Genomic DNA, 13,290 nt, shown 5'->3' with positions numbered 1-13,290 from the left:
TGATCTAAATGTTCAAAATAAAAACGCACAGGGCTTCCATAAATTAATCCACATGAAGCATCCAAACTGGGTGCATGAACATTGCAACACTATCATTTACTAATATTTCACACTAGAGTCAAAAGACAACAGGCAGTAGGAACAGCATTGCTGGTTACCCCACAGCCTCAGCTCCCACACCGAAGTCAAACCTCCATCACTTACATCTGGACTGGGAGCCTGCCCACCTGAAGCTGGGCTCCTGGTCATGTAAGCTCGACCCCGGAGACCACAGGCAGGGTGGGAAGAACCCACAGTGACCAGTCCTCCATGGTCTTGCCACAGTACTGGCTCACTCCTGGATACTTCTTTGGTCTCCCCTGCACACTGTCTTCAGCCTGTCCTGATTCCAGGAGAGTGGGTACTCAGGGCCAGGCACCCCACTAGGGGACCCAGTTGCCAGCTCCCAGCCATTGCTCTCACCCTAGAACAATAGCTCCGAAGAGAAGCTCCAGAGCACTGGCCATATTCCATAGGAAGGACTGACCAGAGTAGCTTATAGGCAGATCTAAAGCTTAATGGTTCTTATTTGTTTATAATTTGAAAATGTCTAGGCTATATACCAATAAACATTGTCCTGTTATCCCAAAGACCAAAGGCCTGAAATGGGAAACAAGTGCATAAATATTAATAAAAATAAACAATCTTAAACAGTGATAACAGTAGCACAAAATATACGTAATTTCTAGATACTGAGCTAATAAATCACTATAATTAAAAACGAGATTCACTAAAACCAAGTCAACAGTTACCATTAGTAGCATAATAGCTGCGGAATGTCATGGATCCACTGCCATTAAAATGATAGAATTTTTCTATCAGTTTGTCTTATATTTAAAAATGCTTTTAAATCTCCTATATTAAATACATTCTAATTTGGTCACTGATAAAAATGTTTACCTAGTCACTTTGCACTTAAAAAAAAATGCTATTAAAAGTCTTTGGCAAAGCCACAAGGGAGGAGAGACAGGTGACCATTCCAGCCAGGGGCAAAGCCCACCCTCCAGCTGCCTAAAGGGGCCAGCTGCCCAGCTCTGCAGGATGAGGGCAAGGTCTCCATAAATGACACATAGCTCTTTCTTCTCCTCAGATTTCCAGGCACAGTCCCAGTCCTAACCGAGAGGAGTCCTATCACCATGTTGGATACATTCTCAGCACCATTCCTGTCACAAGCCTGAGCCCATCCATCAGAGACCTAGTCACCCAGGAGTTGCTGGGCAGAACAAGATGCCGCACAGCTGAGGCCCCAGGCATGGAGGCACCTCATTGGTCACACGGCCGAATCTGATTAGGGATGCACAGGTCAGGTGAAGGTGTGGCTAACGCTGTAACCAGGGCTCCACATGGCCTCTGTAGCATCTTTTGAGGCCAAAGTTGTAGGCAGCAACAGATACAGGAGAGGGAATGTTCCCAATTCACAGCCCACACAGTTGGCAGGATGCCCCAGACATCTCAGGTTACAAAGCACCATTGCCTGTTACAGATCTAAGCTGTCAGAACACGGCTTCTTCCAAAGTGAACTTCAAAATCTGTTAGTACCTGGTCCCTTTGGTTGCATTTTTCATTAGCATCAAATTTTCTTTTAGAGTTTCAAGTGAAAAAACAAAACCAAATGGACCGCTTCCTTCACTTCTGCAAGGCATAGGCACTTAGAAAAAGTGGCCACAGATCACTATATACAGGGTAGAGCTCTCGGTATCATCTCACAATACTGGAATATAAAACTCCAACAACATGTGCACATTCACATGTTTAGGAAAATTCCTCATAAAATTCAAAACATCTAAATGTATATGTGTCTTTTAATAATCACTCTGCTTATAAATACTATTTGTTTGCACTCAATTTGAAAATGTAAAAATGCTAGATTATCTATCTAGTCTTCTTCACTAGATAAACGTTCATTTCTTAAGTAGTTTCAGAATATGAAATCTATCTGCCAAACTATGAATTAACAGTAAACGAATAGGAAACTTCAAGTTCACAGCACACATATAAAGCTTCATGTTATCGCATATTAAAAAACAAATCTAGAAAGCAGCTTATACAATTCATAACATCTAACTAAATAAATTCCTTGGTTGACAAAGTGCTTTGATGAGACCCCGCCCCCTAGTGGCCTGACCACTGCAGCATCAGGTCCTTGGCCCCATCCACACTCCCCCTGTCCAGCCCTTGGAGGCATAGAGCCCCTTGGTGATGGGCAGCTGGGTTCTGGGTGCTGTTAAGGTTTTTGAGAATACTTTGAAACTATTGGTGGGCCACAGGTAAGAAAAATACAAAAGGCTATCAGGTAGACAGGACGCAAACTCACATCCTGACATGGTGGCACCAGGAACGATGACACTGCTGTGGAAGGCGAGGGCTGGCTCTGGTCACCATGGGAGGGGCTGGCCCTTGCAGTAGGGGCACTCGGGTGCGCTGGCTGCACATGGCTCACATAGGACACGGTGCTGACAGGGCTGTGTGGTGTTGCCACAGGCCCGCTCCCGGCAGGCCACACACTGCTTGGCTCGGAGCTGGAAGATCACCTGTGGAGAAGATGCTATTGGTAGAGTCAGGGAGACTCCTGCAGCATCAGCATCAAAGCTGAGGTACATGCTGGGCCACCATATGAGGGAAAGTAGCTGGGTATGTGGAGACACTTGCCCATGAGATCTCAAAAGCAGAGAGCTAGTTCCTAGGGCCAGCGCCACCTCAGCTATAGGAGAGGCCAGCCCTGGGCTAGGACAAGGACCATGGAAGCTGGACATCCAGTACATGAAGTGAGTGGGATCCTTCAGAAAACTGCATTTTTTTTTTTTTTTTTTTGCGGAACCAGGGATTGAACTTGGGCCCTTTCACTTGCCAGAGAAGCGCTTATTCCACTGAGCCATCTCCCTGGCCCCCAGAAAACTGCATTTTTGGAGGCAAAGCCAGGGAGATACACATGACTTGGCCTGGTCACAGGACCTTCCAGGTCATTCCTCAGAATGGAAGTGTTTAGTCACCAGCCAGCACAGGGGCTTTTGTGCTACACCAAAGTCAGGATGCTGGAAAGTGACAGTGACCTCAGAGATCACCTCTAAGAAGCGCCTCAGACTCAGGAAAGGGCCTTTCTATGTGGAGGGTACAGCCCTGCTCACTAGGAAGGGCAGGATGACAGGAGGTACCCAGCAGGCAGAGCCTGTGGCAAAACTGGGCTGGTATGGGAAAGGTGAAGCCATGCAGAACAGTCCTGACCCACCCCCACACCTAAAGGGACTGACTCTAAACCACCACTGCCTACCAGGACTTACCCCATCAACAGCCTCAAGGTCGAGGCGTAGCTGGCTTTGTAGAGAGTGCAGCTTGGGGAGAGGGATGGAACCAATGTCACCACAGCTCCGTAGCCCAGGCAATGAGGATAATAGGCCCAGGCCTTCAAGCTCCTCCTGCAGCTGCTTAACTTGAGCCTCAACCTCCTCCTTTCTTTGCAGGGCCAGCTGCCGGTCACTGTCTGCCACGCGGGCCCGTTCCTTGGCCTCCTGAGCCTCTCGCTGCCATGCATCACAGGCCTGAAACCCAACAGATAATGCAAGGGCAGCTGGAGCCAGTCTCCCTACATACCTACCTGTCCCACTCATCCCCTCACATATTTGAAGCCCACCCCATGTGCTTACCTGCTTCACCTGCTGCCAAGACTCCTCCCACTGCCTAATCTTCCTCTTGGCTTCATCCAGCTGCCGCCTGACCCGGGCCAGCTCAGCACCATTTGGACTTGAGGCTGGGGGCCCAGTGTTAAGGATGGGGGAGGGGCTGGGAGAGAAGCTGCCGGAAACAAAGTCCCAGATGCTCCCAGGGACGCCATTCAAACCTGAGTGTGGGGAGTGGATAAAACAGAGATGATGGGGGCCATGCTGTGTCCACACCCTGCCCCTTCTACTCTCCACTCCCAGTAGATCTAGGATTCCCTTGCACATGATCACAGGAGCCTCGACCCTTGGCTGGCTCCTTCAGTTGAAGAGGCCACAAGGTTCCCAGCACAGGCTAACAGCAAGGGCACCCAGATCTTTCCAGTAGACCTCCTCCAGCTACTTGGGGAGTTTAAGCAAAGAAGGGAATTAAATCCAAACTCCCCATGGCTGCACATGGAGAACAGGGCTTCTAGGATGCTTAAGTACAGATCCTGGAGGCCCTGAGCTGCTACTTTCTTAGTTTATACCCGCTGCCATGCATTCAGCATTAGAGATCACACTGAGGTATATAAAAATAAGCATTCTTTAAAAATGTAATAGATCACATAAGATGAAAAGAAAAACAGGAGGTACTAGTGCTGTTTTCAGTTGCTGCTGTGACATACAGTCCTGCATGGGAGCTTAGGACACACAGCCTATTCCTCTGCACAGCACCATGTAGCCACCTGGGCTGTGGTGGCAGAGCAGCACTGCCTGAGGATCCCAAGGAGGTTCCAGGTGAGCTCCTCCTCAGCCCCTGGCAAAGAGGGAAGCAGTGCCATGGTGGGGGTTCCCATGCTATGGTGGCCACCAGCAACACAGCCCTAGTGGGTGAGTGCTCTGGACCTGCTGACTCAGCTGTACAATGTGGGTCTGGTGGCAGGGCCCCCTCTGGCAAGGCCCCCTCAGCCAGGGCCAAGGAGGTGAGTGCCTGTGCAAGGCCAAGCCAGGACTCACCTAAAGAGCTGTAGGATGAGGCTGCGGAGCCTAGGGCAGCAGGCTCTGATTTGAGGGGTGGCGGCTGCTGGGGGGGCGTCATGGCTGAGGCGGTGAGTGGCCCCGACAGGGACTGGGACAGCGAGCTGAGCGGGGACGTGGACAGGGAGGAGGACGAGTGCAGGGATGGCGAGCGGGGCAGGGAGCCCGGGATGGCGACAGGGGCCGAGCCTGCCAGCGACTGGGCGCCTGGACGGAGGAGGAGCTGAGTGAGTAAGGCAGCCACAGGGACACCTACCCATAAGCATATGGAGTCTGCAGCAAGCAGATGGTGGGGACCAGGGCCAGATAAGCCAAAGGGGCTTGAGCAAGAGGGCATCTCCGGCAAAGGTCCCAGCACAGAGCAGACATCCACCAGCACAGTGTGCCCAGAACTGCAAAGCCCCTTAGATGGTTTCTTTGAAAATCAGGGGACAATGAACTTCTAAATAAAAAACATTTTTTTAATATATTTATATATACAACTTCAGCTTTACAAGCTGTAGTGGTTAAGATGTAGTTTTTCCTATTTGCAGAGGAAGGGCTCTACCTGCCCCTACAGACGCTGCTTGGCAAGATGGAGGTGAACTGAGGAAGCAGTAGGAAACTGGCCCACATAGGTGGCAGAGGTGGGAAGAGATGTGGAGACTGGTGGGCAACAGGGCCTCCCACCCACAAGGGCCAGGTCAGCACATGGCGTTCAAGGAGCAGCTGGCTTAGCACTCACCTGTTAGCCCGAGGTCGTGGGCATCATGCTCTTCCAGGTCTTTATCCAGGGACGCAATGTTTATGTCGCTGAGATGAAGGTCCAGGGCAGAACCTATGAGACCAAACTTGAGCTTACCTACTGAACCTCTGCTAAGGAAACTCTGAACCCTAACGCCTTGCCCAGCTAGAAGTGACACCTAGAGCCCAAGGACATCAGCTGCCAGAGGCTGGGAACAAGCACCCCTGTCACCCTGGTCAGGTCCTGAAGTGCATAAGCAGCTAGCCAGGCTACTTCATTCTGCAAAGCAAGGGCATTTTCACCCTGCAGACCTGAAGTCCCAGTAACACAGTCCACAATTGCACAGAAGTTGTGCAGCTTCTTTAGCGTCTAGTTATTTGTTAAAATGAGCTGGAGGTTAAGATCAAAGGTACGGTGCTTGCCTAGCAAGCATGAAGCCTCAGTTCAATCCCTAGTGCCACAGCAAAATAAAAAAACTTACCAAGTAAACATCCAGCTATTGCATCCAGGGATGCAATGTTTATGTTGCTGAGATGAAGGTCCAGGGCAGAACCTATGAGACCAAACCTCAGCCTCTCAAAGCCTCTGCTAAGGGAACTCTGAATCCTAACACCTCACCCAGCTAGAAGTGATACCTAGAGCCCAAGGACATCCAGCTGCCAGAGGCCACAGCCTGCAGGAGTGACTTTTTTGTCATGAAAGCATAGTTGCATCCTGAGTCCTCACTTCCTAAAAAGAATAGGTTAATGATGCTAATCAGGTCAGGTTACCTACTCCAGATACATTCCATCCAGCACTGGTGAGGGATGCATCTCAAATAGCTCCCAATCCCTAAGAACATCCCTTAAGCCTTGGCCCACAAGGTACAGGTATACCTGGACAGTTCCAGCTACAATGAGAAGGCTGAGGCCACGCCCAGGATCCGCCTCCTGTACCACAGCCTAGCCTGGTGTATCTCTGGGTCCCCATCCTCACCATGCTGATCAGCTAGACTTGTACCCTGGACATAGCTCTTCCAACCCATTGCTCACAGCGTCTTACTCCTGGCAGAGCCCCAGAAATGCCTTCTGAAGAACTGAAAACAAAGGTAAGCTTTCTTCTGGCAAATGGTTTAATTTCCTCAGGCTTTGACTCAGCAGAGTTGCTCCCAGGTGCAGAGCCCCCCAGCATATTTAGCTTGCAACAGACCAGCCAGACCTAATCCAACCACAGAGCAACTAGACTCAGCTGCAGCCTAATTCGGACTGAGTCATCCCAATCCCAGGCTGACCTCAGAGCCTTGAGCCTGGACAAGGTAAGAAGGTGAACTGGGGACCTCATGTGGTTCTTTCCCCATATGATCTCTGCCTGGCCCTGGTCCCCTCTTCTCATCCAGTCTCCTCTCCTTCCACCTCCTACCACTGTTTACAAAATCAAATCCAGACCCTCTGAAACATGCCTGGAGTAACAAGCCATAGCTAACAAGAAGCTGGGAATCAAAATGAACTCCTTAGGTAAACTGTGTATGACACTGTACCAATCTTCCTGACCCAGAACCAACCTGGCCACACTACCAGGAGCCACCTGGCTGTCACAGAAATCAACAAAGCTGCTGAGGAACAGCCCTGGCACAACCAGCTCCAGGTGTGACACAGCACATTCACAGGGCACAGCAGTCCTCTGGGGTCAGAGACATACAGGAACAAACTACACGGGATTCCCTGGACTTGGCCCTTAAAGGCAGAATGGGTAACCTCTGAGGCATAAGGCTACTTACTCCCCCTGGATAAGAGGAGGTGGCAGACTTTTCCTTGGCTACAGCAGGAAGAACACTGAGGCATCCACTTACCTGCTCAGCTTCGCAGTGGAGCCAGGAGCAGGACAAGTGCTCAGGGGAGAGATGTGGCTAGGTGAGGCCAATGGGAGGGCCCAGGGCCTGTAGAAGGGTTCCTTAGTGGTGTACCCCAATAGAGTCAGGTTGTTAAAGAGGATCCATAAATTCACCCCATTCTGCAACCCAGGAGAAACCTGGTATGGAACTCAGCTTACACCTGGCTCAGGAATGCAGACCCTAGGAGCTACACCTGAGGCCAGGGTGCACGGGGGTCTCTCCAAAGCATAGGGTAAGGAGGACCCGCACCCGGTCAAGCGGGGGCAGATGCGGGGGTGGGGTGGGGTCGGGTGGAGGGCTATGGGAGGACTGGGGCCGTGACCAATGCTGACTCACGGTCAAGGTTGCTGTCGCCCCATCACCCGCTGCCGCAGTCGATTCAAAGTGGGCCCGCTTCAGGATACACAGGACGAAGTCCCGCCCACACCGAGACCAGGCCATCAGCCCCGCCCCACGGCACTAGCGTAGGACGCAGAGACTTGCCCCGCCCCGCGTGGGGGCGGAGCCCGTTCCGAGGTCCGAGAAAGTCGCGCACAGAGAAGCCAGAAGCCGGCCCCAGCCCGCCCCAGACCGCTCGCGCCAGCTCTGCAGAGGCGAAGGGTCACTCCTCCACCTGAGCTCTGCCCTCCAGCCTCACTGTTTCAATCTAGGTCATTCATGTGATGTGAGCAGCAAAGGAAGGCCGAATCAAACGGCTGAAAGAGGTCTGTCGACCTGTGAAATACTGAATCAATGTGGAACAGCCTATTGTTCCATAATTGGCTCATCTTTCATCACTTAGCGAGTCGCTGTGTACAAGACAACATGTATCAGCCCACACACTCAGAAACTGTTAATAAAACAAACAGGCATGATGGTACAGCCTGTAATCCCTACACTCTAGGACGCTGACGCCGGATAACTGTAAACTCAAGCCCAGTTTGGGTAAGGTAGAGGCACCCATTAAAAAAGAAAGCATGGGGTGTGGGTACGACTGGGGATATAGCTCAGTACAAAGCTTTTGGGTTCAATCCACAGTGTAGGGGAAAAAAACAACCCACATGAGCACAGTAATCAGGGACACAGGGCAGGCTTTGGAACACTGAGTCAGACTGGCAGTGGTGATGTGGGCAGCAACCACCAAAATACACCACAAGCTAAGGGAAAGCTGGCCCTGAGAAAGCATCCTGTGCCTCCTCTGCTCTGGATGCTGGTTCAGGAAATACCTATGCAACAGAAGAAAGCACTACCAAGTAGCTGGGGATGGACCAGAACAGGCTCAGACCACCTTTAAATATTAGATAATGATTGGGAGACTACCATATCTATGCTTCTTTCCAGCCCAGACAAGGGTCTCAATAAATCACTAAATTGCCCAGATCGATCTACACGTTGTCCTCCTGCCCCAGACCCTCCAGTACCTAGGCTTGTGGTTGAGTAGCTAGAAATACGAGTAGTTGCTATCACAGATACATGCCACCACAGGCCTGTCCTTAGTCACTTTTAAAGCACTTTAATGCTGAGTGTGGTGGTGCATGCTTACAATCTCAGCACTCAAGAGGCTGAGGCAGGACAATCAACGTAAGTTTAGGGCCAGTCTGGGTTGCAAAGTGAATCAAAGTTGGTCTGAACTACATAGTAAGACCCTATCTCAAAAACAAAAAACAAAAACAAAAACAAGCAAACAAAAAAACAACCATTATCAGGCCAGGCATGGTGTTACACACATGTAATCCCAGCACTTGGAAGGCTGAGGCAGCATTGTCAGTTTACAGCCAGTGTGGGCCACATCATGAGTTCAAGGTCAGCCTGAATCACATAGTGAGACCCTGTCTCAAGAAAAAACAAAAGACAATAAGAAATAAATTAATAAATAAAAATAAACATTGACATCTTACTCTGTTTTTCCATGCAGGTGAGCAGACTCAATTATGGTCTCATAATTGACATACTATTTTCTTATGCTTGATTTTTACCATTACTAATTTTATACTGGGGAACTTAAGCTTTATTTGCAAAAAATAATTTGTACCTATTTTAAAAATCCTAAAAAATGCCATTTATTCATGGCAGTGGCTTTTCAGTTCAGTGCTGTTGTAGACAGCTGAATTAGATAGAAATATTATAGGCAGTCAGACAGGGCCAGGCCTTCAAGGAGACAAAGATGGAAGTCAAGGTGACTTTGAAACTTGGAAGAGACAGACATATGGGCCATACCTCAAGACCAAGACAAAAGAGGAAACACACCTCATACTTCCCTACGGATGGGCATCAGGGATTGATATTCTAAAGAGGTATCACCTTGAAAGAGCACAAATGAGTCACTAGCCCAACCCCCAACAGGAAGAGACCCTGTCCCATATTCATGCCCGCTTGCACAGTACTGGATTTAATCAATTTTAGCTGAGCAATGGTGCTTGTAATCTCATTGGTTGACCTTAGTTTTGTCCCACCTCATGCCCACCTAAGCAAGTTCCCATGTCTTCTCCACCACCTTAGACCCTCCTCACCACATGGTTTTCTTCTATAAAAGTCTCTGGAAGGGACCACTTCCCCGGGGGCAACCTGCTAGGGGGCTTCCTATCCCTCAGGAGCTTTCTTTCCCTCAATAAATATATTCTGCTTATGATCTCCATTTGTTTCTAAAATTCACTGTTCAGTTTTAGAGAACACGAACTCATACCAGGTACCTTTTAGGTTGGGAGGCCAGTTTTTCTCCCAGTGTCCTTTGGAGATTTCCCTGTATCAGTGCCATCACATGATTGGCCTTACTTTACCAATCTTAAAGCACACGGACACCTGATCCTATTCTCCACAAAGAAAAACAGACTTAAATATCAAATGGTCTCACGTTTCTGGTATCATGACTTATATCTAGAAGTTCCCCCAAAGCCTCAGGTGTGCACAGGTGAGGGTCTTGAGAGATGAGTAGAACATGGGTGTGTGATATGGGATCAGTCTACTCATCAGTAATACATAGTTCTGGGAGTGGATAATGGGAAGGTTCACCCTGGGTGGAGGTGGCACCAACCAATAGGCTTGTAGCATAGAAGAATAAAAAAGGAAAGCAGGAAGATGCTTCTTTGTGCCTGCCAAGATACGAGTTGTTTCTCCTCTGCCGACGCACTTTGCATTGGAGCCAGCCAACTATGGACTGAAATCTCTACAAATTGGGCTAAAATAAGCTTTTTCTCTCTTTAAGGTGTTTCCCTCTTTAACTTGTGCTCCAACAATGAGAAAATAACTAAGATACCTGGAGACAGGGATAATTTTCCTACATAGTTTCTTGTTATGCTTATTTTTTTATTTATTTATTTTTACCATTACTAGTCTTCTACTGGGGAACTTAAAACTTTATTTGAAAAAGTTTGTATCTACTTATAAAAATGCTAAAACGTATCATGTAAACCAGTGGATTTTTAGTTCATTTTCAATGTTGCCCATTTCCTACCTCTTTTTGTTTTGGGACAGGTTCTCACTATGCAGTTCAGACTGGCATTGAGCTCAAGGTAGCCATGGTTGGCTTCAATCGATCCTCCTGCCTCAGCCTCCCCAAAGGTGCTATGATTACAGGCAAGCACCACCACACCCAGCCTTCATATACCTTTTATCATTCAGATTCTGCCTGTGCTAAGCACGCTGTTCTCCAGAAGAGCAAGATAAGAAACATCCTAGAATGTGGGCCAGTCATCCATCTGTCTGACCTTTTGTCTGTCCATCTGTCTGTGTTGAAACAGGTTCTCTCTATACAGCTCAGGCTGGCCTTCAGCTCAAGTCACCTAGTCTGAACTTGCAGCAATCCTCCTGCCTCAGTCTCCACACCTGCAGGTCTTTAATAATAATTAACATCACTCCTGTAAAAAGGACAAAGACCTACTCAGAGGCAAGACCCTCATAGGATATTAGCCACTGTTGTCTTCTAGCCCTGTGTATATTTTGTAACAGTCTGACTTCCCACCTCATCATTAACCTCTGGATTTCTGATGGGCAAACAGCCCAATGCTCAGACATGATCGCAGAAAAAATACAATCACTGCACAAAATTAGAACTGCAGCCATAACTGTCTGGAATAATTCCAAGTCCTACCACCTGATTTGGTGCTTCAGGGCTGCCAAGGGCCATCTTTGTCCCTGGACCCCACAGCAGGAAGGCGGTGGTCTCCTTAGAGACATCTGCTGCTCCTTGGCCTTCTGAGGCTGGGAGGAGCCCTGAATTACAAAGTGTTCTCTAGCAGATGGGACAGAACCAGTGGAGCCCACACAGGAACACCAGGCCCTGGTGATTTGGAAAAGTGACCCTTAGAAGATGGGAAAGATGACAATCTACCCAAATAAATACAGGGCAGAAGCTGCACATATAGCTCAGAGCTCAAATGCTTGCCTGGCATGGGTGAGGGTCTGGGTTCAATTCCCAGTACCACAAAATAAATACATGAATAAACTGCTTTTTAAAATGCAGGGCAGAACTGGGCATGGTAGCATATGCCTGTAAACCCTGCACTCAGGAGGCTGAGGCAGGAGGATTGCTATTAAATTCAAGACCAATCTGACCTATAAAGTGAGCTCAAGGCCAGCCTGAACTGCAGAGACCCTGCCTCAAAGACAAGACAAAAAAAAAAAGTGCACAGCAGAAGATTCGGCCACTTCAAGCATGCCAAAGGCCACAGTTATTCCAAGAAGACACAGCAAGACAGCAGGCAATAGTTGTATGTGGAGAGACAAGGGGACCCAAGAACTGTGCAGATGTTAGAGCCTCAGCCATACATCTGCCAGTTCCTGACTTCCCTCATGTTCAAGACAGAGAACAAGAGGGGCCAGCGAGATAGCTCAGGGGACTAGAGTGCCTGCTGAGGCAAGCTCAGAGACTGAAGCTCAATCCCTGGCACCACACATGCCATGCCAGCCCCACCCCAGGATGGGCTGAGCTGGCCAGAGTTCAGGCATAGTGGCACATGCCTGTAATCCCAGCGCTGGGGAGGCTGAAAGCAGGAAGATCACCACAAGTCTGAGCTACATAGTGAGACCCTGCAACAACCAGATACATTTAAAAAAAAAGAGATAACAAAAATGTCTCTTATGTCCTTCTGAGGTACAAAGCTTATGTATCTGAGTAGTAGGTGGGAAGACCTGGGGGCAGCACATCTAAATCGAAGCCCAATGAGGCTGTTAAGCCTGTGAGGCTGTGTTTATAGCAGTCTTGTGGGTCAGTAAATGTCACACCTGATCCCTTACAGCACTGGTCACTTGACTGGCACATGGGTCACTGACACCAGCACACACAGAGCCTGTCTTCCCTTGCACCCCAGCCAGCATGTGCTATGCCATGCTCTAGGTCCCATATTCCCAGTCCCACACTGAGTTTCTCTGAGCCTGAAGGACTGGATATGAGAAGAGTAGGGTTCCAGGACCCAGAAGGCCAGGACCATGACAGAGCTGACCAGCAAAGAACTATGGAAATCACTACAATGCCAGCCCTTTCTATGTCCTTCCATATCAGAACAGAGAACACACTGGAGTCAGCTAGGTGCTGGCATCATGAATATAAGACCACAAGTGTTCTCATCTATTACTCAAGAAAGCCTTTCATGTGGTCCTGTGACCCTAGTTACTCAGAAGGCTAAAGCAGGCAGACTAAAGTTCAAGGCCAGTTTAGGTAACTCTGTGAGACTCTATCTCAAAATTTAAAAAGAGCTGGGAGTATAGCCTAGCTTGAGCAAGCCCTTTGATTCCAATCCCAGTGCTGCAAAGAAAAACAAAAAGGCCTTCCCAGGTGGGCCAGGTATCTATCTACCCACCCGGGCTGGGCTTTTGCACATCTAAGCTGCCACCTGACCTTCACAAGACTTCTGCACAGGCTCTAGGGTGCCAGTCAGATCCTGACATGTCACCCAGCTTAGCTCCCATCACATTGGCCAACGTCCCCACCCCCACTAAAGCCTCAAAAACTCTGGGCAGCCCAAGAGCCCTAAAATCCACAGCCAGGGGTGCTGACAGTTGTGTCTTTT

At 49.0% G+C, this 13,290-nt stretch overlaps 1 protein-coding gene across 7 annotated transcripts in view; it reads right to left on the bottom strand.

Moving 5' to 3' along the window:
* Nucleotides 1-64: 64 nt before the first annotated feature.
* Unkl (unkempt family like zinc finger) overlaps nt 65-13,290 on the bottom strand; it is a 45,429-nt gene continuing 32,203 nt past the window's right edge. For 6 of the 7 annotated variants that reach the window (XM_004627908.2, XM_023711726.1, XM_023711731.1 and 3 more), the window contains 5 exons: nt 5,437-5,529; nt 4,692-4,919; nt 3,681-3,874; nt 3,318-3,575; nt 65-2,570 (listed from right to left, as the gene is read on the bottom strand). In XM_004627908.2, the coding sequence (XP_004627965.1) occupies nt 2,415-2,570; nt 3,318-3,575; nt 3,681-3,874; nt 4,692-4,919; nt 5,437-5,529 (929 nt within the window). In that variant the 3' untranslated portion in view covers nt 65-2,414. The remainder of the gene's footprint in view (nt 2,571-3,317; nt 3,576-3,680; nt 3,875-4,691; nt 4,920-5,436; nt 5,530-13,290) is intronic. The other variant, XM_023711727.1, reaches the window with a different exon arrangement.

This window comes from Octodon degus, unplaced genomic scaffold (genome assembly GCF_000260255.1).
Source record: "Octodon degus isolate 3935 unplaced genomic scaffold, OctDeg1.0 scaffold00021, whole genome shotgun sequence".
In the NCBI taxonomy this organism is placed as follows: domain Eukaryota; kingdom Metazoa; phylum Chordata; class Mammalia; order Rodentia; family Octodontidae; genus Octodon; species Octodon degus.
This window is presented reverse-complemented; position numbering and strand designations above follow the sequence as displayed.